The following is a 21989-nucleotide window of genomic DNA, read 5'->3' as shown; positions in this document are numbered from 1 at the left end:
AACTCTGCACTAAGTGTGTACTGCTCTCTCCTCTGGCTCTGTGGGTGCCTCTCTACATGTTTTAAGTCTTATAGTAGTTTGTACACCAAGTTAATTTCTTAATTGAAAGAAACGCCGTTTCTTGACCTTCTGACAGTCCAGTTTTTCCTTTGCTGTTTCTGCCGTTTCCATTTCTTGAGGTGACTATGGTGAGTGGTTGTGTGACTAACTGAACCTCAGTGTATCAAACCATTGGAGACTGTGACTAGGTATCAGGGTTTGGGCAGGAGAATGTACTCGCCACTTGCATTTTCTTGTTTTTGTTGAAGGATCTGTGGGGCTTATTATGTAGAACGTCTATGTCCTTCATTCAAGTGGCAAATCTTCTGTTTTGGGCTAACTGAAGCTAAAACTCACTGTGACAAATGGCTGCCTGCTAGAAAGCTCTGTTTAAGCTGTGGCCATGAACTGTGTGATTCCTGTTTTGATTAATATGGAAAAAGACATCTTGAACATGTGCTTGTTGGCTCTTAGGTTAGCCCTTGCTGTGCAAAGATCTTGCTCAGGATTGTCTATCTTTATGCTTGCAGTCTCCAAGAGTTTCAAATACTCTAAGCAATGTGAGTTCTCAGCGATCTGTGAGCATGGATAATGAAGAGAAGCTTCAAAAGGAGGAGTTTGACAAGATTTTTAAGGAAGTAGAGCAACTAGGTAATTTCTAGAACACCAACTCAGTCATATGTAATAAATATGAACGATGCCTGAGGAAAGGATCTGTCTTCTGACTATATCGTTTCAAACTTTCATTAATGCTGTCTTTTTTAAAAATCTTTGAGACTTTTTAATATAGTGATACTCTTGAGGAAACCGCATTCTGAGTAGAGGTCCAACATCAGTAATAACAACAACAGAGTCTGGAAAAACCATGATTTGCCAGAACTTAATTTGCATTATTTATTGAGCAGAAGCAACTCACAATGGGCTGGCTTAGACAGACATTTAAATTAAGCTCATTTGTTTTACACGTATACATGAAAATGGAAAATATCTGATTTAGGAGTCAGCAACAAATGAGGTCCTAAGTTTATCCTGGTTGTGGTTTTCTCCTGAGACCTTACAATTCATAGTCGCAAACATTTGTTGTTTTGGTGTAGGAACTTCTCAAATGAGTTGGAAAAGAGAAAGGAAATTGAGACACAAAAGATGATTGCTTTGGGATCCAAGGTAAAGGATTTTTACTTGTTTTCTCTTTCAGAATCCAAATACTGTTGGTCTGAACTCTAAATTCCTTTGTGTTGAATGTTTGTTAGCCAAAGAAGGGTCAAAAGATGCCTATTGCCGTGGGCAGGAACATCAAGAGGAAGAGGGATAGACTGGAAGAGAAAAAGCTACAAGATGTATGTATGATTGTAACTAGGTTCTTCTCTTTCGAGCCCACACAGTAATGAAATGCTTATTTACGTCTGCAGAAATTTATATCATTGTTTTATGAGTTAAATGTCCGTATAGAAAATTTAAGGTAAAGCCTGCTAAAATGTGAATTAGTAGAGCCACAGCTGATGGCCTGTCTGCCAAAGCCTTTTGGAGTTCTTCTTTAAAGCATCCCTTTTGGAGTTCCTTCTTTCTGCTATTTAGTGAACAAACCATATAACACTGGATGTATAGTCAGATGGCGCATCACACATTATTTGTGGAGCTTTGAGACTGCTGCAGCCCACAAATGTATGGGCCATAGAAACAATGAGTTGCTAGTAGCAAGACTGTCATCTTTGGAAACTGAGATTACTGCATATATGTGTCGATGAGAAATGTTGTGGCAACGCAAGCAGTTTTTATTGAAACTATATGCTCAGGTATGCAAATGCATGAGGAGGGGACAATCCTACGTTATGCTTTTTATCTTCAGTTAGCATTGTGGTGGAGTTAAGGTGGGAAGGTTTTTAGTTAGGCAGATGCTTTCTCCAAAGAGCATATGCTCCACCTCATTACTGTACTAGATTTTTGTATTTAATGCTTCGTTTAGTGCTAGGCTTCATTATGGCTGAGTTTGCCCTGCTTCTCTAGAGTTATGACTGAAACTCAGTACAAAGATCTTCGTATTGAAGTATGCTTGTGTGTGTGTGTGTGTAAACCTGATAGCGTGAGCTCTATCTCCTCAAGCTTCTTTGCAGCGCCCACTGTGTTGCCAGAATGTGCGTGCGGGTGGGAGGGGGGAGAGAGAGAGAGAGAGAGAGAGAGAGAGAGAGAGAGAGAGAGAGAGAGAGAGAGAGAGAGAGAGAGAGAGAGAGAGAGAGAGAGAGAGAGGGGAAAGCAACCCGCAAGCCCTCTCTAAGATATGGTGTCTCATTGCACCAATTGCAGACCTCAGCTTGTTTACATTGCATTACCGATGCTGCAGCTTTGACACCCCAAATGCGCATAGACATAGGAAGCACCACATCTGAGGATACATGAATGACCATAGGCAATGAATAGCAAGCATAAACATCACTCCACTCCATAGCACCAATACATGAAGGGTAGTGAGGAGACAAAACATTAGGAGCGGAAGTAGACAACCATAAATGAAGCTAAGCCATAGTCTGTGCGTGCACAAAATGTAGAACCTGATCCTCGGACCATTCCTTAGCAGCGTGGAATGGAAGGAAAAAGGAATGGGTAGGCTGAGAGCGACTGCCTATTAAAGAGGGAACACAACCTGTCTTGTGATGCATAAGGTAGAGCTGCACCCACAATGGCCCTTCTGAGTCACTGCACATCTCAGCCCGATGAGTGCCCCAGGAAAGAGGGCAAGAGCTGAGAAAACTGCGTGGGACGTAAGTATGAGCTGCTGAGGGAGGGGGAGGACCAGAAGGTGGAGGGGGGAGAGTAAGGGCGAGAGGAAGAGGAGGAGAAGGGAGAGGTAGTAGCGGTGAATGATCCATCTGCATGGGAACAGGGACCTCGGGAAGAGGGGAAGGAGCGGGCGGGGGAACTGCAGGTGAAGGAGGAGCTGGTAGCAGAGGTAAGTGATCCTGTGTCGAAGAAGAAGAAGAAGAATGGCGAGGAGAAGCAGGGGGTAAGGGGGGTGGTGGAAACTTGAGAGGGAGAAGGAGAGGTAACATTGGGGGCTGCATGCGTTGTTGGTTGCTGACGAGGACGGAAGGAATGGTTACGACCCACTGTTTGCCATGCTGCCTCAGTGGGAGCTGAAGCGGAGGGAGGAACATGGAGGGTCGGAGCTCGAGGAGCACCTGTAGGCTGTTGAGGTGCTCGAGTAGTAGTAGGAGGAACCGGTTGTTGACGCTGACCACGTGGCTGAGCATGAGTGCCACGAGCCGGCTGTTGTTGCCGCCGATGGCGTGGCAGGGTGGGGCAATCACCCCAAGTGTCCCATCTCGTGACAGCGTAAGCACTGTCCTGGGCGGCCAGTGACTACCATTCGGAGAGAGTAGTCTCGATCGCGCACAGCCACAGTAACTGTATCTGGTAATGAAGTATCCCCAACACCAAGACCTGAATGCGAGGTGGGCCAGATGAGAAGATGCAGGATCCTGGAACTACCGTGCCAAAATGAGCAGCAATCATTTGAAGGAGATGCTCATCAATAAAATGGAGAGGCATATCCGGGAAGGAGAGCGTCAGAGGGAATCTGGGAATAAGGTGTTGACTGTCAAACTCCTCAGTAGTAAATTCGGGATACCACCTCGTCAAGTATATCATCCTGCGATCAGAGAGTATCGGAGAGCGAGCCAGGAGAGCTGAGGCAGTAGCGGGATCTGAAAGACGTACCATGAATATGCCCCTGCCAAGGAATGTAAGCTCCGAGATCCGTCCCTGAGTAGTGCCCAATGCAGTCTGACACCAATCACGTATAAAAGATCGAGGTGGAGACTGTCCAATCATCCGGCCAACCAAGGCATGCTGTGCCAAGTGTTGTACTTTGGAGTCAATGCGTGTCAACAGGTCGCCAGTGCAGTCCACGCGACAGGCAAGTGGTGACGGAGCGCCGTGTGTAGCACTCGAGACTGGCAAAGCCGCCATGAAGAATGGGCGAGACTGACAAACGGTAAAAGCAAGACCCGAAGTGAAGCTTGGACTCTCTCTTTCTCTCTCTCTCTCTCTCTCTCTCTCTCTCTCTCTCTCTCTTGCAGACAGTAGAAAGATGCGCGCAGAGCACAATTAGGGATTCTCACAGTTAGGGTTTCGGACAGTTAGGGTTTTTCGGGTTGTTAGGGTTTCGCGCAATTAGGGTTTCACAGCGTTCATTTTTCGGGCTGTTAGGGTTTCGTTGCGGCAGCAGCAGGTACGCGCAGGCTGCAGAAGGTACGTGCAGGCTACTTGCGACTTTTAGGGTTCGCGCAGGCAGCGTAGACAGGCAGCAGCAGGCAGGTACGCGCAGGCAGTAGTAGAGGTCGCGCGTGGCAGCAGGGCGTAATCGCGCAGCAGGGCAGCAGGCAGGTCTGCGCAGGATTTCTCACTTGGGGATCTGTCTCATGGTTGATGCCGATGCCCGGCCCGCATCTTTTCTACGAGGGCTCAGACACAGATCCAGCCTTTATGCTTACCTCGACTGGTTATCGGTGAGGGACTTTGGCTATGCTACCACAGATTGCTTGGCAGGGGGATCCTCAGACACGTGATGAAGTTTTTTCAGTCATCACTAGCATTACACTATGGAATGTTTGGAGAGCTCGTTGTCTTCACATTCTAAGTGCGGCTCCACAGCTCCTTCAGGATACCCTCACTGCCATTTGGCTGGACATCATTCACACCCTGATATGGCAGTGGGATTCTTCCTCAGGTACATCTCGAGCAGCCGAGGCTCGTCGATTTGCCTTCCTTCGGCGTTGGGTCCGATCCCCACTCTTCTTCACCCTTACAGGTGGCCAGATTACATGGCATTATGCCCCTCCTTGGTGGTTTCTCCTCCACTCATCACACCGACCACCATGAGATTGTTCTAGTCGAGTTGTCACTATAGTGGCTCTCATCCTTGCATTCAGCTTGTACACCCCACGTGATAGGCTATTTTGGCATCCGCTGGGGATTATATTGTACTCAGTAATATATTGCCCTGACTTTTCTCAAAAAAGAGAGAGAGAGAGAGAGAGAGAGAGAGAGAGAGAGAGAGAGAGAGAGAGAGAGAGAGAGAGAGAGAGAGAGAGAGAGAGAGAGAGAGAGAGAGAGAGAGAGAGAGAGAGAGAGAGAGATGAAATGAAATGTTATATTAACGTCTTCAAAAGGCCAAAGTGACCTATGAGACCAGAAAGTTACAATGCGGTGTATGTGATACAAAGTCAGATTAACAAAATAAATTAAACTAGGATAACAAAATATAAATACTGCGGAAACCTAAACTAAGCTGATAGGTGTGAAAGGTGAAAGGCGTGAAATGTTTTAACTAAGCAGTACAATGTGTAGACAATATGGGAGGGAAGTGGAGATCCATCTTCATAGAGATCCATCTTCATCTGCACTCTGGACGACGAAAAAGTATGGCTCGAATCCTTTGCTGTAGCCTCCTTCGAAACTATGTAGCTCCTCTTCTCCATCGGGGTCGTTTAGATCTCCCTAGCTCCAATGCTCGGTCTATGAGAATGCCAGTAGTGCGGGCAGACCTCTCCACTGTTGGCTGCTCCTCTGTCTGTTCTTCTGGGTGTACAATATCTAGTGTAAAGAAATCTGTGATCTGTCTCTTGGGTTGTCTCTCTTTAGCTCTCCTCAGTAAAGTTTCTCTATGCCTGTGTAACTCAAGTAGATATAGCCCAAGACATCTCTGATCCTCATAACTCATGACCCTAGATAGAGGCCCAAAACCTTCTCTGAATAGACAATGAAAGCGGCCTCGTATCTCATAGTACACTGTGCAATGACATATGTAATGTACCTCTGTCTCTGGCTCTAGATGGCATAAGCGGCATATCCTGCTATCTGCTGGTGTCCCTCTGAATCTGTCAGTCTCAATCTTGAGCTGATGTGAGGACGTGCGTATCTGGCCAATGGCACAACGCAAACCATGAGAAAGATGCGTGTCCATATAGCTAGGTCGAATCACAAACCCATCCCCCGTGAGGTGGAGAAGATGCTCTCTATAGAGAGCCATCTTTGTGCCCAACTCCTGTATCGGCTCTATCCATGTCCTCCTCGTGCCTAGCTGGATCAAATCTCGACTAATGAGTCTATTAATCTCTACCCGCGTCAGAGACCTCAAGGGTGCCTGTAGAGAGTATTGAAAAGGAGGCAACCTGTCCATGGTGAAACCATGTGTCTGAAACCATGATGCCATCTGTGCATACCAGCATGATGTATCCCCATTAAGAGCTAATTGTCTGGAGGACTCTAGAGCCACCCTGACATATCTGTCTCTGGTAGTATCCCACAGACTGTGTGCAAAGGAGACTGATCTGGTAAGCGCCTCAATCTCCATAGGGGGGGTAGCTAATTCCGCTCAAATGATATCATGCGGTACGGAAGCCTTGGCTCTGTGAGAGAGAGAGAGAGAGAGAGAGAGAGAGAGAGAGAGAGAGAGAGAGAGAGAGAGAGAGAGAGAGAGAGAGAGAGAGAGAGAGAGAGAGAGAGAGAGAGAGAGAGAGAGAGAGAGAGAGAGAGAGAGAGAGAGAGAGAGAGAGAGAGAGAGAGAGAGAGAGAGAGAGAGAGAGAGAGAGAGAGAGAGAGAGAGAGAGAGAGAGAGAGAGATGAATGAAATGAAATGTTATATTAACGTCTTCAAAGGCCAAAATGAGAGAGAGAGAGAGAGAGAGAGAGAGAGAGAGAGAGAGAGAGAGAGAGAGAGAGAGAGAGAGAGAGAGAGAGAGAGAGAGAGAGAGAGAGAGAGAGAGAGAGAGAGAGAGAGAGAGAGAGAGAGAGAGAGAGAGAGAGAGAGAGAATGAAATGAAATGATATATTAACGTCTACAAGAGGCCAAAATGACCTATGAGACCAACTGATTACAATGATGAGTCTAGTACCAAGTCTGGGTACAAACAAGAAAACTACAAACAAAGAACTGATAGGAGTGCTACCGACTCCTATGGGTGGCTGGTAGGCTGAGCAATGGTATCATGCCATAAAGGTACAAAGTGGGGATAAGTGTCACCATGATACAATATAGTAGTAGCATGAAGCCTATCCCGATCGACATTTTGGGTGTCGTGCTAGAATCCTGTGGATCCTCTGCCGCAATCTCCGCCGGTGCTGCGTGGCTCCCCTCCTCAGTCGCGGTCGTCTCGATCTCCCTAACTCTATAGCTCGATCAATGAGAGTACCGCTGATGTGTGTATGGGTGGGAACCGAGCTCTCTGGTGGTGGTGTCCCCTCTAACTCTGTGGTACTCAGACTGAAGAAATCTGAGATGCGTCTCTGGGACTGTCTCTGTCTTTGCCCATTCAATAGAGCGTTTCTATGTCTCTGAATCTCAAGTAGGAATAATCCGAGACATCTTTGATCCTGATATCTCATGACTCTGTCTAACGAGTCAAAACCATCTCTGAATAGACAATGAAAGCGTCCCCGTATCTCATAGTAGACTGTGCAGCGACATATGTAGTGAAACTCTGTCTCTGGCTCTGCATGGCATAACTGACATATCCTACTATCTGCTGGTATGCCTCTGAATCTACCTGTCTCAATCCCAAGCTGGTGTGAAGATGTGCGAATCTGGCCAATAGCACATCGTAACCTATGAGATAGATGTGTGTCCATGTAACTGGGCCGTGTGACAAATCCGTCTGTCGTGAGTTGAAGAAGATGTTCTCTATAGAAAACCCTCTTCGTACCCAACTCCCGTGATGGTTCTATCCATGTCCTCTTGCTATCAAGCTGAGATCCTGCCGAATGAGTCTAGTAGTCTCCATCCGTGTAAGAGCCAAGGATGGTGCATCAAGAGAGAGAGAGAGAGAGAGAGAGAGAGAGAGAGAGAGAGAGAGAGAGAGAGAGTTGAATGAAATGAAATGTTATATTAACGTCTTCAAAAGGCCAAAATGATCTATGAGACCAAAAAGTTACAATGCGGTGAATCTGATACAATGTCCGAGTACCAAAAAGTACCAAAGATAAAAGGTATTGAAATATAGAATCCTAAACTGCTAGATGCGAACTAAGTAGCTAGCTGGAATTATGTAGGATTTTAATAGGGGGGTGAGAGTAGTGAATGAGGGCTAATACAACACAATGTGGGTGTATCCTCAAAAAGAGCTAAATTACAGGAGATCCATCATCAGTCGCTGGCGGATCTCATCAATCTCCTCCATGGTCAGTAGTTTGACCGTGTGGCCAAAGTGATCCGAATCTCTGATGCATCCTCCGTCGATACTGTGTAGTCCTCTGCAGTCGTGGGAGTTTGGATCTCCCTAGCTTGGTCGCTCGATCGATCAGTGTGCCTCTGGTGTGAGGAGAATGAGCTCTGCTGTGGTGGCTGCTCTTCTCGGTGCCTAGTGTCTGCTCTAAAGAAGTGTGTGATCCGTCTCTAAGGCTGTCTTTCCTCTCCTCTCATCAGGCTCTCTCTGTGTCTATGCAACTCGAGCAAAAACAGTCAGACATCTCTGGTCCTCATACCTCATGACTCTGGAGAGGTCCAAAACCCTCCTTGAACAGGTAGTGAAAGCGGCCTCATATCTCATATTAAACTGGGCAGTGGCATGTGTGGTGCAACTTTGTCTCAGGCTCCATGTGACATAGGGGACATGTCTTGGCCTCTGCTGGTACTCCGCTGTATCTACCAGTCTCTACCTGAAGCTGGTGTGAAGATGTGCGTATTTGGCCAATAGCACATCGTATCCCATCAGATAAGTGGGTGTCCATGTATCTGGGCCTCATCAGGTAACCATCCTCAGTAAGGTGGAGAAGATGCTCTCTATAGAAAGCAGTCTTCGTGCCCAGCTCTTGTGCTGGCTGTATCGAGGTCCTCGTGGTATCTAGCTGAGTCAGGTCCTGGCGGATGAGCCTGGTGATCTCAGACTGTGTAAGAGTCAGAGAGGGTGCATCCAATGACTACTTGAAGGGGGGCAATCTGTCAATGCTGAACCCATGTACTTGAAACCATGATATCATCTCCCCATACCAGGATGGTGTATCTCCTTGCATAGCTAATTGTCGAGAGGACTCAAGTGCTAGGCGGGCATATCTATCTCCTGGGAGGTCCTATAAGTGGTGTATAGAGGAGATTGATGTGGTGAGCACCTCAACCACTAGTGGGGATCAGCTAGCTTTTGCCATGACCCCCCAAATCAGCTCTGTGGGTACTCCCATCTCTTGTAGTCTGCGCATCATCCGTCTCCCATATGATCTGCCCTCTTCAATGATAGCTCCGAGTGTCAGAATGTGGTCAAGAGTAGAAAAACTTCTCCTGAACCCTGCCTGCTGGCTGCGCGTATCTTCCTCTTTGTCCATCTGCCCAACTGCTGCTCAAGAATGGATGTGTACAATCGTGCCAATGTGTGTCTAATCATGTTAGTGTGATAATTCCCAAGCTCCATTGGGTCTCCTGACTTGAATATAGGTACAATAGTAAAAATCCAAGCATCGGACAGACCCTCACACATGGCACGGGTGAACATCGCTGCCAGAAGCTTTGCAAGCAAATCCCTGGCATGTAAAATGCTCAGCCACTAAGCCATCATGATCATATGCTCTCCTTGTCCTCATCCTATCAATGGCCTCCTTCACCATCTCAGCGGGTGTAAAAAGCACGTGTGTGGGCATGGCTCAGGGGGGTCTGGAAGAGGCAGCTGTCCAGGAATTGTGTACAGAGATGATGCATATTGGCCCCAGGCCTCTGTAGAAGTAATGGCAGGAGGGGCGGAGTGCTCATGAAGAGTCTCCATGCCTCACCTGAGTCCTGATACTCAAGAATAGCTGATATAGATCTTGCTCTAGTCGAGCCAAGAATGCCCTCTTCTTCCGCTACACTAGGCGTCGAAAGGCAATTTGATTGTCTGTGAGTGATGTCTTACAAAGGCACCTATCTTTGAAGTCTGACTCTCGTCTCGTGGCACTCCTCATCATACCGGCTATTTTGGGGCATGCTCCCAGAACGCCGTCTTTGCTCAGGCTGGGTGTGTGGGTATGCCTTTGCTGCTGCATCATGCAATGTCTGTGTCAGTATAGTAGTAAGCTCCTCCAGAGGTGCACAGGCGTCTACAGATCCCATCTATGTGGAGAGAGTTCGTCTCTCGTGTAAAAGTGTAGCGAGTAAGGGCTGCTATTCGTGGCATGTGTGCTATACTAACGTGGAAAGAGATGGTCATCGACACAAGGGCATGATCTTCTGCCACACCAACAGGTCTGGGTCCAACTGTGAGGTCGTGGATACTAGAGATAAAGCTCGATTGTGCCATGACATAATCCACTGTGCTGGCTCCATGTCTGTGTGGAAAACATGTAAAACCTCCCGCAGTGGGAAATCTCTTTAGGCCATTCAAAATGGCCAATCCATGTGCAATCTCCATGTCTATCAAGTGTACTTGGAGGAAAGTAGCAATTAGCAATGTAGAGATATTTGCCTGTCTCTGCCCTCAATCTCACCCACATGTACCTAGCCTGCTTAGCACTGTGCGGCTATATGTATCAATGGCTGCAACTCTTCCTTGAATAAAAATACCCCCCCCCCCCCCCCCGTCCATCCAGTCTCGTAATCAGGGTGTAAGACATGATGCATGGGTGGGTGAGGTGTGAACAATCCCCGTAGGATGGCGGCTGGATCTGCAAAAGCTCGGATGCGTCTCTCCTCTAGAGATCTGTAGTAGCGCTCCTGGATCTCCTGGATCTCTCTCTGGTGAAGTCGGGGTGCCCTACGTCCATGGGGACGTGGACGTCTGTGAGCTCGGACCTCCTCAGCCTGTTGTAGAGTCACTCCTCTCTGAGTAGTCTGGGATGGTGGTACTACTGCGCCCCTCTGGAAGAAATCTGGAAGCTGTGTCTGGCGCTCGTCCCTCATGACTGATGATGTCTGAAGGAGAGAGTCCCGGTGCTGCTGTGCCTCTATGAGGAAGCGGCCGAAAAGTCGTTGGTCTGTGGACTGAAGAGCCAGTGAAAGTCACCCCCAAATATACATATGAATCAACTACCTCAACTTGTCCACCTTCTACCATGAGCACTGCTCTACTCCGGACTGTCCCGGAGGTGTGGAAGATCATGACCTTGGTCTTGCCAAGGTTCACTGTGAGACCTCCATGTGTGTAGAAATCATCCAAGGTGTGTAGGTGGCTCTATAGTCCCTCCTGTGTCTCAGAAACTAGAATAATATCATCTGCATAGAGCATAATATGGACTGGTGTACCTGCCAAGTCGGAGCCTGCCCCGCCTGCTCGTAGGATGTCATCTGCTATCTCGTCGATGTAGAGGCCAAATAGGGTCGGGGAGAGGGGGCATCCTTGCTTCACACCAATGGTGCTAGCAATGGGGTCCGATACTCCACCTGGGCACCGCACTCTACCTATGACCTGTGCATACAAAGAATGAATGGCCCATATCATCTCAGATGGTATCTGTAGCTCCTGGAGACGCTGAAAGAGTCTCTCCCTAGGGATGGTGTCAAAAGCCTTGCGGAAATCCACAAAGCAGCAGTAGAGTCGTCTCTTCCGTGCTTTCGCTCCGTCGATCAAGCAGCGAAGCATGAAGATGTGATCGATGGTCGAGAAAGTGCGTCGAAACCCTGCCTGTCCTGGTGCACGTAGCCCTGATGCCTCTGCGTATGTGCTGAGCTCTGCCTCAAGAACTGCCCCATATAGTTTGGCCAATGTGTGGCCAATCATGATAGTCTTGTAGTTCCCTGGGTCCAAGGTGTTGCCAGATTTGTGGATCGGCACAATGGTGTGCATGGTCCACTCCTCTGGTAGTCCCTCAACCAAAGCGCGGTTGAAGAGACGTGCTATCAAGGGGGAGAGGGTGTCTGCTGCAAAGATGAGGTGCTCGCTCTGTAGTCTAGTGTGGTCTGCTGAGCGGCCACGCTGGAGGCGTCGAATAGCCCTCTTCACCATACTAGATGTGAAGAAAGTCGAGGTGGTAGGTCGAGGGTCGGGTGGCTCCAGGATCAGTGGCTGCCCAGGTATTTGGTATAGGTGCTCGGCGTAATCATGCCAGATCTGAGGATCCTCCAGGGGGGTGGTAGGACGTGGCTCTCTGAGAATCCTCCATGTGGTGGCACAGTCTGTACTCATGAGAAGGTGGTATAGCTCAAGCTCCTGTTCCTCTTCGAAGGCCCGCCGTTTACGGCATGTGATGGCCTTCATCTGTCGCCGGACCTCGCTCTCAGTGATCTCCTCCAAGGCTCGTCGAGCCCGTAGCTGCCTGTATAGATCCCTACACTCCTTGTCGTACCACCGCTTCTGGGGCATCGTCCCAGAGGGTGGAGGTCTACCAATGTGGGTAGTATGTGGAACGCAGCTGAGGGCTGAGGTCTGTAGAACTACGGAAAGCTGGCTAGTGAGTGTAGAGAGTGGTGTATCTGGGTTGAGAGTGTAGATCCCCTCGTAGACATGTGATGAGTAAACTCTGGCTAGCTCATGTGTGAAATGTATGGTGGTGTGTGGTGTGAGTGTGGGTGGTGTGTGTAAGATGGGTGAGCCAGTGAAAGAGAGGGCAAGATATGCATGGTCAGCCCCAATAGGTAGTGGTGGGATGGTGAAGGATGTGAGCAGGTGAGCTGCCTCTCTGAAGCTGATGATGTAGTCCACTGTACTGCCGCCGCTAGGTACTGATGGTGGTATGCAAGTCAGGCCTCCAGATGATGGCCATTGCGCCATCCCGTTGTAGATAACGAGATGGTGTTGTGATCCCAAGCGAAGTAGATGTCGCCCGTATGGTGTCGGTGTGGTGGTGTCTTTGGAAAACCTCTCTGCCTCTGTGTTCTCCATGGTGGAGAGTAGCTCTGGGTCGTCAAAGTTGTAGATGTCACACTGTCTACTCTGTGTCCTGGCGTTGAAGTCTCCCGTGAGGAAAACTTCTCCAAGCCTGGAGTATTCCATGATCTCCTCCCTGAGACATGCATATGGTGAAAGTGTATCATCCTCCTCCTCTCCGCCCTGCGTATGAACCTCATCTGTCTCTCCTCCGCCTGTCTGTGCAAATCTAGAACCACTGGGTGCGAAGTAGCAAATGGAAATGTAGAGAATGTGTTCATCAGAGAGCTCAATCCGCACCCACATGTAGCGTGCTCCTGGGTCACGGGCTACTATCCGTATCTTGCTATTGAGTGAGCGGCGGTAGAGGACTGCTACTCCACCAGATCCTCTAGTGGTGTTGTGCTGTGTGCACTTCCTGTGTGTAGACTCCCACTGATAATCTTGTACTCGTGGTAGACCTCTCTCTGAGCTCTCATGTGTCTCTGTGAGTAGAATGATGTCTCTGTCATGCATCACCTCCTCCAATCTCCCTGGGTGTGTCCACAGAGAGCCGTTGCAGTTCCAAACTGCCATGTGTATCTCCTCATATAGTGTCCCATAGGCTGCGAGTCCCTATGCTACGGCCTTGCCATCGATGATGACCCGGCCGTTGCGATAGGAGGCTCGTTTTCCTTCATTGCGTGCTTGTTGGATCCGGGGCATGCATGCTCTTCTATGCTCCACTTGCATTTTTGTGAGGTCGTCATCTAGGTAGATGGGGGGGCCCGTGAGACCGCGTAGGATTACCCTCTTTCGGATGAAAAGGGTGCATGCTTCTTCCCATGGGAATTGGAGTATAAGAGGCCTCTTCTTGGTGAGGTCTTTGCCGGCTCGCCAAGCTTTGGTGAAGGGGGTTGGGTCTTCTACTTTGTAACCAAGTGTGCTGCATAAGGTTTTACCATCTTCCTCGGGGGTGTTTTCCTTACCTTCTTCAATGCCCGTGACTCGTATATTGGGGCGACGGGCATTCCGCATCTTCTCCTCCTCAAGGGTGGTGTGTACAAGGAGAGATTCTTCCTTGTGGGCGTCCTCTTTCGCTTCTTTCTTGAGGTTCTTCTTGTGGCTTCGGGCTTGTCTTCCAGGCTCTCGGTAATGGCTTTAGTGAGTTCTTCTTTGATGGCCTCCTTTGTGTCCTTATTGATTTCCCCTTCCTCGGGGGTAATGGATGCGATTGAGGCCTTGAGGATGGCCATTTGCTCATGCATCTCTTCCTTCTCTTTCTTCCATCCCTCAAGCTCCTTTTTGTCTTCCTTCTCCCTTGCCCATTCTTCTTTCTCTTTGTTCAAGACTTCTACTTCTTTCTCAAGTTTGGAGAGGCGGTTGATGATAGTGGTGATGGCGGAGTCGGTCAATTTCTTGTTTTCTTTGATCGTGGCGTGTAGCTTGTCCTCCATCTTGGCCATTTCATCCTTTGTGGCCCCTTTTGCCATAGCCGTTCAGGGCAATTCAAGGGGAGTGACTCAATGGGTGAGGTCCTTTTGTATTGAAGGTTGAAAAAGGTGAGCCGTGGGAACAGGCGGGTATGCTGGGTGGGGGGTATCTGTTAATTGCTGGCAGATTTGTTTGTGGGCAGACCTGACTGGTTCAGGTGGGCAGACGGGAGAATACCTGACGGGTAGGGGCAGTGGGAATAGACTCCAGTGCGCAGGCAGGCCCAAAACGAAAGCTAAAAAAAAGGCTGCGCGCAAGTAATTAGGCGCGCAAAACAGGCTGCATGTAGGTAGCTGGGCGCGCGCAGGCAGTGCAGCAGGTCATGGCGAGGGTGTAGCAGGGCATGGCGCGGAGAGAGAGAGAGAGAGAGAGAGAGAGAGAGAGAGAGAGAGAGAGAGAGAGAGAGAGAGAGAGAGAGAGAGAGAGAGGAGAGAGAGAGAGAGAGAGAGATGAAATAATATATTAACGTCTTCAAAAGGCCAAAATGACCTATGAGAGAGAGAGAGAGAGAGAGAGAGAGAGAGAGAGAGAGAGAGAGAGAGAGAGAGAGAGATGAAATAATATATTAACGTCTTCAAAAGGCCAAAATGACCTATGAGACCAATCTGTTACAAATTGGTGAATCTGATTTCATGTCTGGGTACAAAAAAGAGATAATAAATTACTAAAATGAGTCTAGAAGTGTTACGAGCTGGAAGTGTATGGGGTATGTGTGACCACTAATACATCAGGTTCCCAATACAAGAGGGTGCTAATGAATGATGAATCCGTCTTCATTTGTATTCTCAATGTCGAGATAGTATGGCTCGAATAGCTACGTCCCTAGACATCAGAATGGGTGCTTGCAACTATGTCCGGCCAATGTGAACTTGGCCCTTTAGTTATGAAGTCCTATAAATAGGACTTGAGCCTCATCTTGTGTGATCTTCACACTTGGACTCTTGGCCCTTGGTAGCTCTGCTCGCACACCCGTACTGGTGTGGGCTTGGTGGTATGGGACACCGGCCCTTGTGGCAGAGGCTAGCCCGCTTGGCTGCATGCTCCCAAGCTCGGGGGTGAGCCTGCATTGGCTCTATGGCTCGGAGGTGAGCCTGATGTTCGCTCACTACGTGTCTGTGCCATGTCATGTGTGTAGGATGGATTCCGGCCAAGGACTAACGTTGGTATGGGCGGACCACCATTCTTTGAAATATATCTGTGATGAGAGATATTTCAAAGAATGGCCTTGAAGGTTTGGCACCATTACCCCTTTGGTGCCCACTTCGTGGTATGGACGGACCACCATTCTTTAAAATATCTCTGTGATCAGCCTGACCTTCGTAGTGAAAGGCAAGGTGGGCGAACTCATGCAGGAGTACGACTTTGAGACACGCTATCGTAAGGGTGCTACCAATATGGTAGCCAACGCCCTTAGTAGAATTCTGGAGGTCAAAACTCTTTCGTTTGTTGAAATTTCGACTGACTTCTTTCTCTCAAAGGGCGTTGCCGAAGTGATCGTCACTTTGGTGCAATCTGGCAACGAGTCCAAGAGGGAATGCGTAGCTCGGGAAGCTATGGCGGTCTGGACGCCTCTGAGCTGGCTATGGAGAGAAAGGTAGCGGAGGAGTATTCCATTTGTAACGAATTACTTTCCAAACAAGGCAAATTGTGTGTGCCCGTAGATGAGGATATCTGCAAGCAAATTTTGTTCGAGTGTCATGATGCACCAAGTGCAGGGCGCCCTGGCATACACCGTACTTTGGCCGTGGCTGGCCGGTATTTTTATTGGCCGCACATAAGCTTTTGTTGGAAAGTATTTGCGGGAATGCGCACAATGTCAGCTCAACAAAGCTGAACGACAAAAACGCGCTGGGTTGTTACATCGTTTACAAATTCCCGATAGCAAATGGACAAGAAATTTTTTGGATTTTGTAGTTGGATTACCCCGAACCAACCGTGAGCACGAAAATGGCGCGATTTATCCCTACACATTCCACCGTAAAGAGCCGCGAGTTAGCTTAGCTTTTTTTTTTCTCCAAGAAAAAGATCCTTCTATTAGTTAATGAAAACTGCCCATAGGGCTACAACCACCTCTGCAAGAGAGGGCTACAACAAACATGATGGGGAGACTCTCCCAATAAAAAAACAACATATATACAATGAGGCTAAATCAAGAGATGGGAGGAGGGAAGAGCCACACAGGTGGACGGTCGTGCCATCTGAGCACACCCTGGACTATGGTGTAGAAAGGCCCAGGGCGCCAGAGTCGAAGGAAAGCCTTCCGGCGCTCTCGTATGCGGTCGGAGCTGCCCTGTAGTCCCTCAAGCTGTCCTCTGAGAGTATGGATGAGCTCTAGCCAAAAGTCACGAACAGTCTCTGCTGGTGGCACAGGGCGAGCCTCAAAGATGCGGAAACAGCGGGCCCGCCAGATGAACCAAAGTGTCAGGCCACTGATGAGCTCCCAACACTCCTCTCTCTCACTGCACCACTCCTGTGGAGTAAGCTCTGTAGCAGGCTGGAGTGTAGGTCGACCCTCCTGCATCACTATCATCCTGCTGGTGGAAGATAGCTCAAACTGAAGTGCCGGGCCCGTGAGGGTGGACCAAGCCGCTGCCCCCCAAGTGTACTGTAGAGCCGTGGAGAGAGCAGGCATCAGTCGAAGAACTCGTAGCCATACCTGCTGGGCCGAGGGACAGTCCCGAAGACAGTGACGCTGACTTCACCAAATGGTCACAAGCTGCACATGCGGTCGAGAGACCACTATGCACTAGCCAGCTCCCTACTGCTGTAGCTCTGTGTGCGACCAACCACTGAAACAAGGTGATTCACCTCGACTGTCTCGAGTCCCACAACCTCTCCCAAACGGCTGCCAAGCACTCGACTGTGAGACCCTCCTCCTGCCAATGACGTGCTGCAGCGGGGCAGGCCTCTCTCTGTGCTGCCAGTATATGACGTCCCAATCGAACAGTGTAATGAAAGAACGGGACTCCTGGGTGGTCTGCAGAAGAGAAGGGGTCCCTCCATAGCCACTCAACACTCCCAAGCCCACAGCCTCTAGTGTCCAGTCTCAAGAGTTGCTGGGTCAGGGTCTATGACGCAAGTCCTCCCACAGATGCCCACTACTCGGATCCTCTAAAAACAGCACTCTGCTACCTGCGGGGCCTCTACTGCAACTCGCTGTAGTCGTCCCCCACCCTGAAGCTCGAAGAATAGGGCTGGGACAGTCTTTGAGCAGGCCCTGACTGAGATGAGAACGTCGAGTCGTGTGAAGGCTCCCATCCACCGGGGTGCTAATGGCTCGAGAGGCGTGAGCCACTCAGCTGGAACTGACTCTGAGATGTCCTGACACATGCTCTGCACCCCTCTCATGCCCTGTAGCTGGAGCCCCTGCACCTCTTCTGACAAACCTGTGAACTCTAGCCAGTCACCTAGAGAGCGCGCTGGACCTGCTGCCATGGGACCCCAGGAAACATGAGGCCGAGTACCAACCAAGTGGCCTCTCTGAGTACTAACCATGGGGTTCCAGACGAGGGGTTGCCGTAGGCGCTCCTCCGTGCACGTCGGTTGTCTCTGCTCCAGGCCACGCCGTAAGAGCTCCCAAGATCAAAGCAAACTCACAGCGAAGCGGTCCTCCAGTCTCCTGCTCAAACCAACTCGGCGCAACTCTGTAAAGATCCATCTGGTCGAAGGTTGCCAAGGGCCTCCTGACTGAGGCACCCTGGCACGAAGCCGTTGTAGCAAGAACTCCTTCCAGGGCTCCTCACCTGGAAGAAGTCCTCTGATGATGAACTTCCCAAGAAGGGCTCTGCTCTGCTGTGCTGGATCAATGATCCCAAGCCCTCCCCGAGAATAAGGAAGCGTGATGACTTGCCAAGCCACCTTGGCTCGGGCTATCTGAGTGTCACGTCCTGACCAAAGGAAGTTCCTGATCAGCCTCTCTACCTGGCTGATACAAGAACTCGAGAAGATCCAGCAAGAAATGATGTACGACATAGTTGCCAACAACACCTGGTTGGCAACTACTACTCTGCCTGCCAGAGAAAGTCGTGCTGAGCTCCAATGTAACAACTTTCTCCTGATAGACAGGAGAAGGGGAGCAATTTGCTGCTCGGGAGACAAGTCCAAACCAACCTGACAACCCAAGTATCGAACTGCAGTCCTTGGGGGAATCCACTTGAAACCCTCTCCTGGTATCCAATCTGGCACAGGAGCACTACCAACCAAGAAAGCCACTGTCTTTCTCCAGTTGATCAGTGTGCCCGATGAACAACAGAAGGTCTCCAAAGCCTGCTCACACCTGTGAAGGTTGGCCTCCTGGCCATCTAAGTACAAGGCTGAGTCGTCGGCAAAATCAGCATCTAGTAGCTCATCTCCCCGAATAGGGAGTGCTTAGGCGTGTAGACCAACCTGTTGTGACACCAATAACCTGCTCATCGCCTCCGCATAGAACAGAAAGAGGAAGGGGGCAAGAGGACAGCCCTGTCTGACCGAGCGTGTAAGCATGAAGCGATCACCTCTACCTCCTGCCAAAAGTACCTGACTGTGAGCCTGTCTGTACAAGGCTGACACCCCTCTGATCCAAGCATTTGAGAAGCCCATCCTGCGTAGAGTGTCCTCTAGAAAGTCCCAGTCAACTCTGTCGTATGCCTTCTCAAAATCGAGAAGAAGAATCACAAGGTCCTCACCATGGAGCCGTGCTAGGGCAGAAGCCTCCCAAAAAGTAAAGATGTTGTCAAGGATACTGCGTTCCTTGACAAAACTTGTCTGGGTCCCATGTATAAGGCTCTCTAAAAGTGGCTGAATCCTCAAACTCAGAGCCTTGGCAAGAATTTTGTAGGCTGAGGTGAGGATGGTGATGGGGCGCCACTGTTGAATCTCATCCAAGGAGCCACCCTCCTTGGGAATGAGGTAGATCAAGCCCTCACTCATGCTGTCGGGCATCACTCCTGTGTGCAAAATGTACTGAAAAGCACTACTGAGATCTGGGCCAAGCAGGTCCCAGTACTCCAAGAAAAAGCTGGGAGTCAACCCATCCTCACCTGGACAGCTACCACGGGGGAGGGCCCTAAGAGCCGTGTGCAGCTCCTCAGGCTGAAGCGGCATCTCTAGCCTCCGACGCATCTCCTCAGTCACAAGACAAGGCATCTGTTGCCAAACCTGCTCCATGCATGCATCCTGCCGCTTTGATTGGGGCTCTGCAGACAGTAACTCACGGTAGAAGTCAGTAGCAACTGCACGCATATCCTCGGGCTCACAAGCAACTGACCCGTCGGGCCTCCTCAACTGACTGACCTTGGCATGCGAGTGCCGAGGTCCCACTGTCTCAAAGAAAGCACCAGTCACTCTGTCGCCCACCTGAGTCCACTGAGATGCCTGTCTGTGGAAAGCAAACTCATGTCGCCTCTCCTCTGTGCTAGCAAGCTCCTGTTGAGCCTGCTGTAACTGCTCCTCCAACCAAGGACTGTCTAGATGCTGCTCCTGCATCCTCTGTAATGAAGCAATGCCCCGTCTGAGACACTGCTCCGCCTCTCTCGCTGCAGCTCGGCGAGCCAGAGACTCCTGAAGAAAAAAATGGCTAATCTGAGCTAGGCCTGAGGCCACTCTGTCAGCAGGAGAATCCTGCCTGTCCATGCCCTCTGTCCAGAGAGCCTCTACCCTCTCTTTGAGTGCTGAGTCCAACAAGACCCTCTCTGGTATGCGAAGCATCGTGCTCCCACTCCTCTGCCTGTCTGCCAATGTGAGGATCACTGGTGTATGGTCCGAGAAGGAGGTCCCTGCCAGGATGCCCACTGACCCTCCCAAGTCACTGAAGTGGTCACTAGTGTAGAAGCGATCTATCCGCGATAGATTCACTCCTCCCACTCTGTGGTCCGATCGAGAGAAGGCAAGACTGTCTGGGGGCCTCACAAAACCAGAGTGCTGCCATGTATCCGAGACCCTCCGAGTCATACAAAACCTCTCCCAAGCTGCCAACTCGACTCCATGCATAGTAGCATGGCTGCCACCAATCCTGTCAGAAGGGTCCTCCAACATGTTGAAGTCCCCTCCTATGCACCAATGATCTGCCTGCGGCAGAGACTCAACAATCTGTGACCAAAACTCTGCATGAGCACTCGCCACATTGGGCGCATAGATGTTCAGGAAACCCACTAGGCCACCCTGAACCTGCATAGTAATCCACTGATCCCTGCCTGGCACAATAATCCCTCTGCCCACAATGGCCTGCTGCAATGAGTCCGCAATAGTCATACATACCCCACCTTGGATGCCTCCAGGTCCAAAAGCAGCTAACCAAAAAGTATCATATCGTCCACGCAAAAGCTGACCACATCGTCGAATGCGGCTCTCACACAGATGGTGCTCCTGAAGCATAAGGAGATCAATCTCTCCTCCCACAAGGCAACGCTGAAGCTCCTCACGCAATTGGCCCCGGTGACGCTGAAACTGGGGCCCACCTAGTCCCTGCACGTTCCATGAGACGATCCTCATGGGGAGCGAGAGAGAACAGATGCTGCCGTAGCAGCTAGACGGGCTATCTTCGAGGCTGGCTTGGATGGGGAGTAATCCGCATCCGAGCGTCCTCTAGATAGGCATGACTGCAATGAGTGCCTAGCCCAAGCCCAAGCAGAGCGAGCCGTGCGTAAACCAACCTCCTCTGTCCAGGAGTCCTCATGAATGTATACATAGCATGGTAAACACTGTGTATCAGCAAAGAAGTAAACCACAATGTGCCTACATCGTGCTGAGTCTGGGGGTGTCACCGCAAACTTGGCCAATGGCCACAAAGTCTGTAGCATGTCTGTAACTCCTAGTTCTCCCATGTGGTGAGAGAACTCTAGGACCTGTGTATGCAACCATCCCAACACTGAGTCGAGAGTCCACTCTGTCTGGGCCCTGCCGCAAAGGGGGAAGGAGAAACCAACTGCTGAGTCCAAGGCCTCTGTCCCCCTAGCGGCAAGGAACAGAGCATGGACCTTGAAGCAGGCTGCCTCATGGTCTGCTGAGGGATCGTCGAGAAAACGAGTGAAGCCGTAGTCGAAGAAATCCCAGCGGCGCCGGATGTCAATGCTTGTCAGACCACGAGGGATAGCTGCAAGGGAAGATGTCTGTACCTGCAGAGGGGGCCGTAAGAAAGGCTGACACTCTCTCGCTAGGCGACTCGTAGCAAAGGCGTCGCCAAGAGATCTCCTAGCCGCCGGAGAAGGCCCTGCCTCCTGGGTCGACTGTGGAGCTGGAGTAGGAGGGGGGGAAGAAGGAGCTGGGGGAAGCGGTGGTGAAGAGGGGCGGGAGGGGGCGACAGAGGTAGAGGGGCGAGGTGAAGAGGCGGCGGGAGCAGAAGGCGGGGGGGAGGAAGAGGAAGAGGAAGAGGGGGGACCTCTGGGGGGGGGAGAGGCTGTCGAGGGTGAAGCTAGGGTGGGGGTTGGAGCAGGGACCTCCTCCTGCTCAAGAGGACCGAAGCGGTTCCCCGTGGGAACCCACTGCTGTTGAGTAGGCGCCTGAGGGCCACTCTGAGTGCCAGGATGACACTGTGGCCCTTGTCGTCGTCTACCACGGGCCTGCTGCCTTCCCTCCTCCGCTGGAGCCCTAGGCTCGGAGGGTGGCTCTGCATGTGTTCGCTGTGTCTCTGTCTGTGGCTGCGGGCCAGCCCAGGCAGGTTGGGGTTGAGGCTGTGGTGTAGGTCGAGGCCTCCTCGTGGATAGGCCTTCGCTAGATGGCCCATCTGTCGACAAATGAAGCACT

General features: G+C 50.4%; 1 protein-coding gene across 1 annotated transcript in view; it reads left to right on the top strand.

Annotated features, from left to right (window-relative positions):
• The first annotated feature begins 442 nt into the window (after nucleotides 1-442).
• LOC147418491 (uncharacterized) overlaps nucleotides 443-21989 on the top strand; it is a 55682-nt gene continuing 34135 nt past the window's right edge. Inside the window, exons 1-4 of the mRNA XM_086506761.1 lie at nucleotides 443-578; nucleotides 675-690; nucleotides 1134-1203; nucleotides 1290-1376. Of these exons, the coding sequence (XP_086362887.1) occupies nucleotides 443-578; nucleotides 675-690; nucleotides 1134-1203; nucleotides 1290-1376 (309 nt within the window). The remainder of the gene's footprint in view (nucleotides 579-674; nucleotides 691-1133; nucleotides 1204-1289; nucleotides 1377-21989) is intronic.

The sequence above is a fragment of the Adiantum capillus-veneris genome, chromosome 30, assembly GCF_014529385.1.
Source record: "Adiantum capillus-veneris isolate H3 chromosome 30, ASM1452938v2, whole genome shotgun sequence".
NCBI classification, from domain to species: domain Eukaryota; kingdom Viridiplantae; phylum Streptophyta; class Polypodiopsida; order Polypodiales; family Pteridaceae; genus Adiantum; species Adiantum capillus-veneris.
This window is presented reverse-complemented; position numbering and strand designations above follow the sequence as displayed.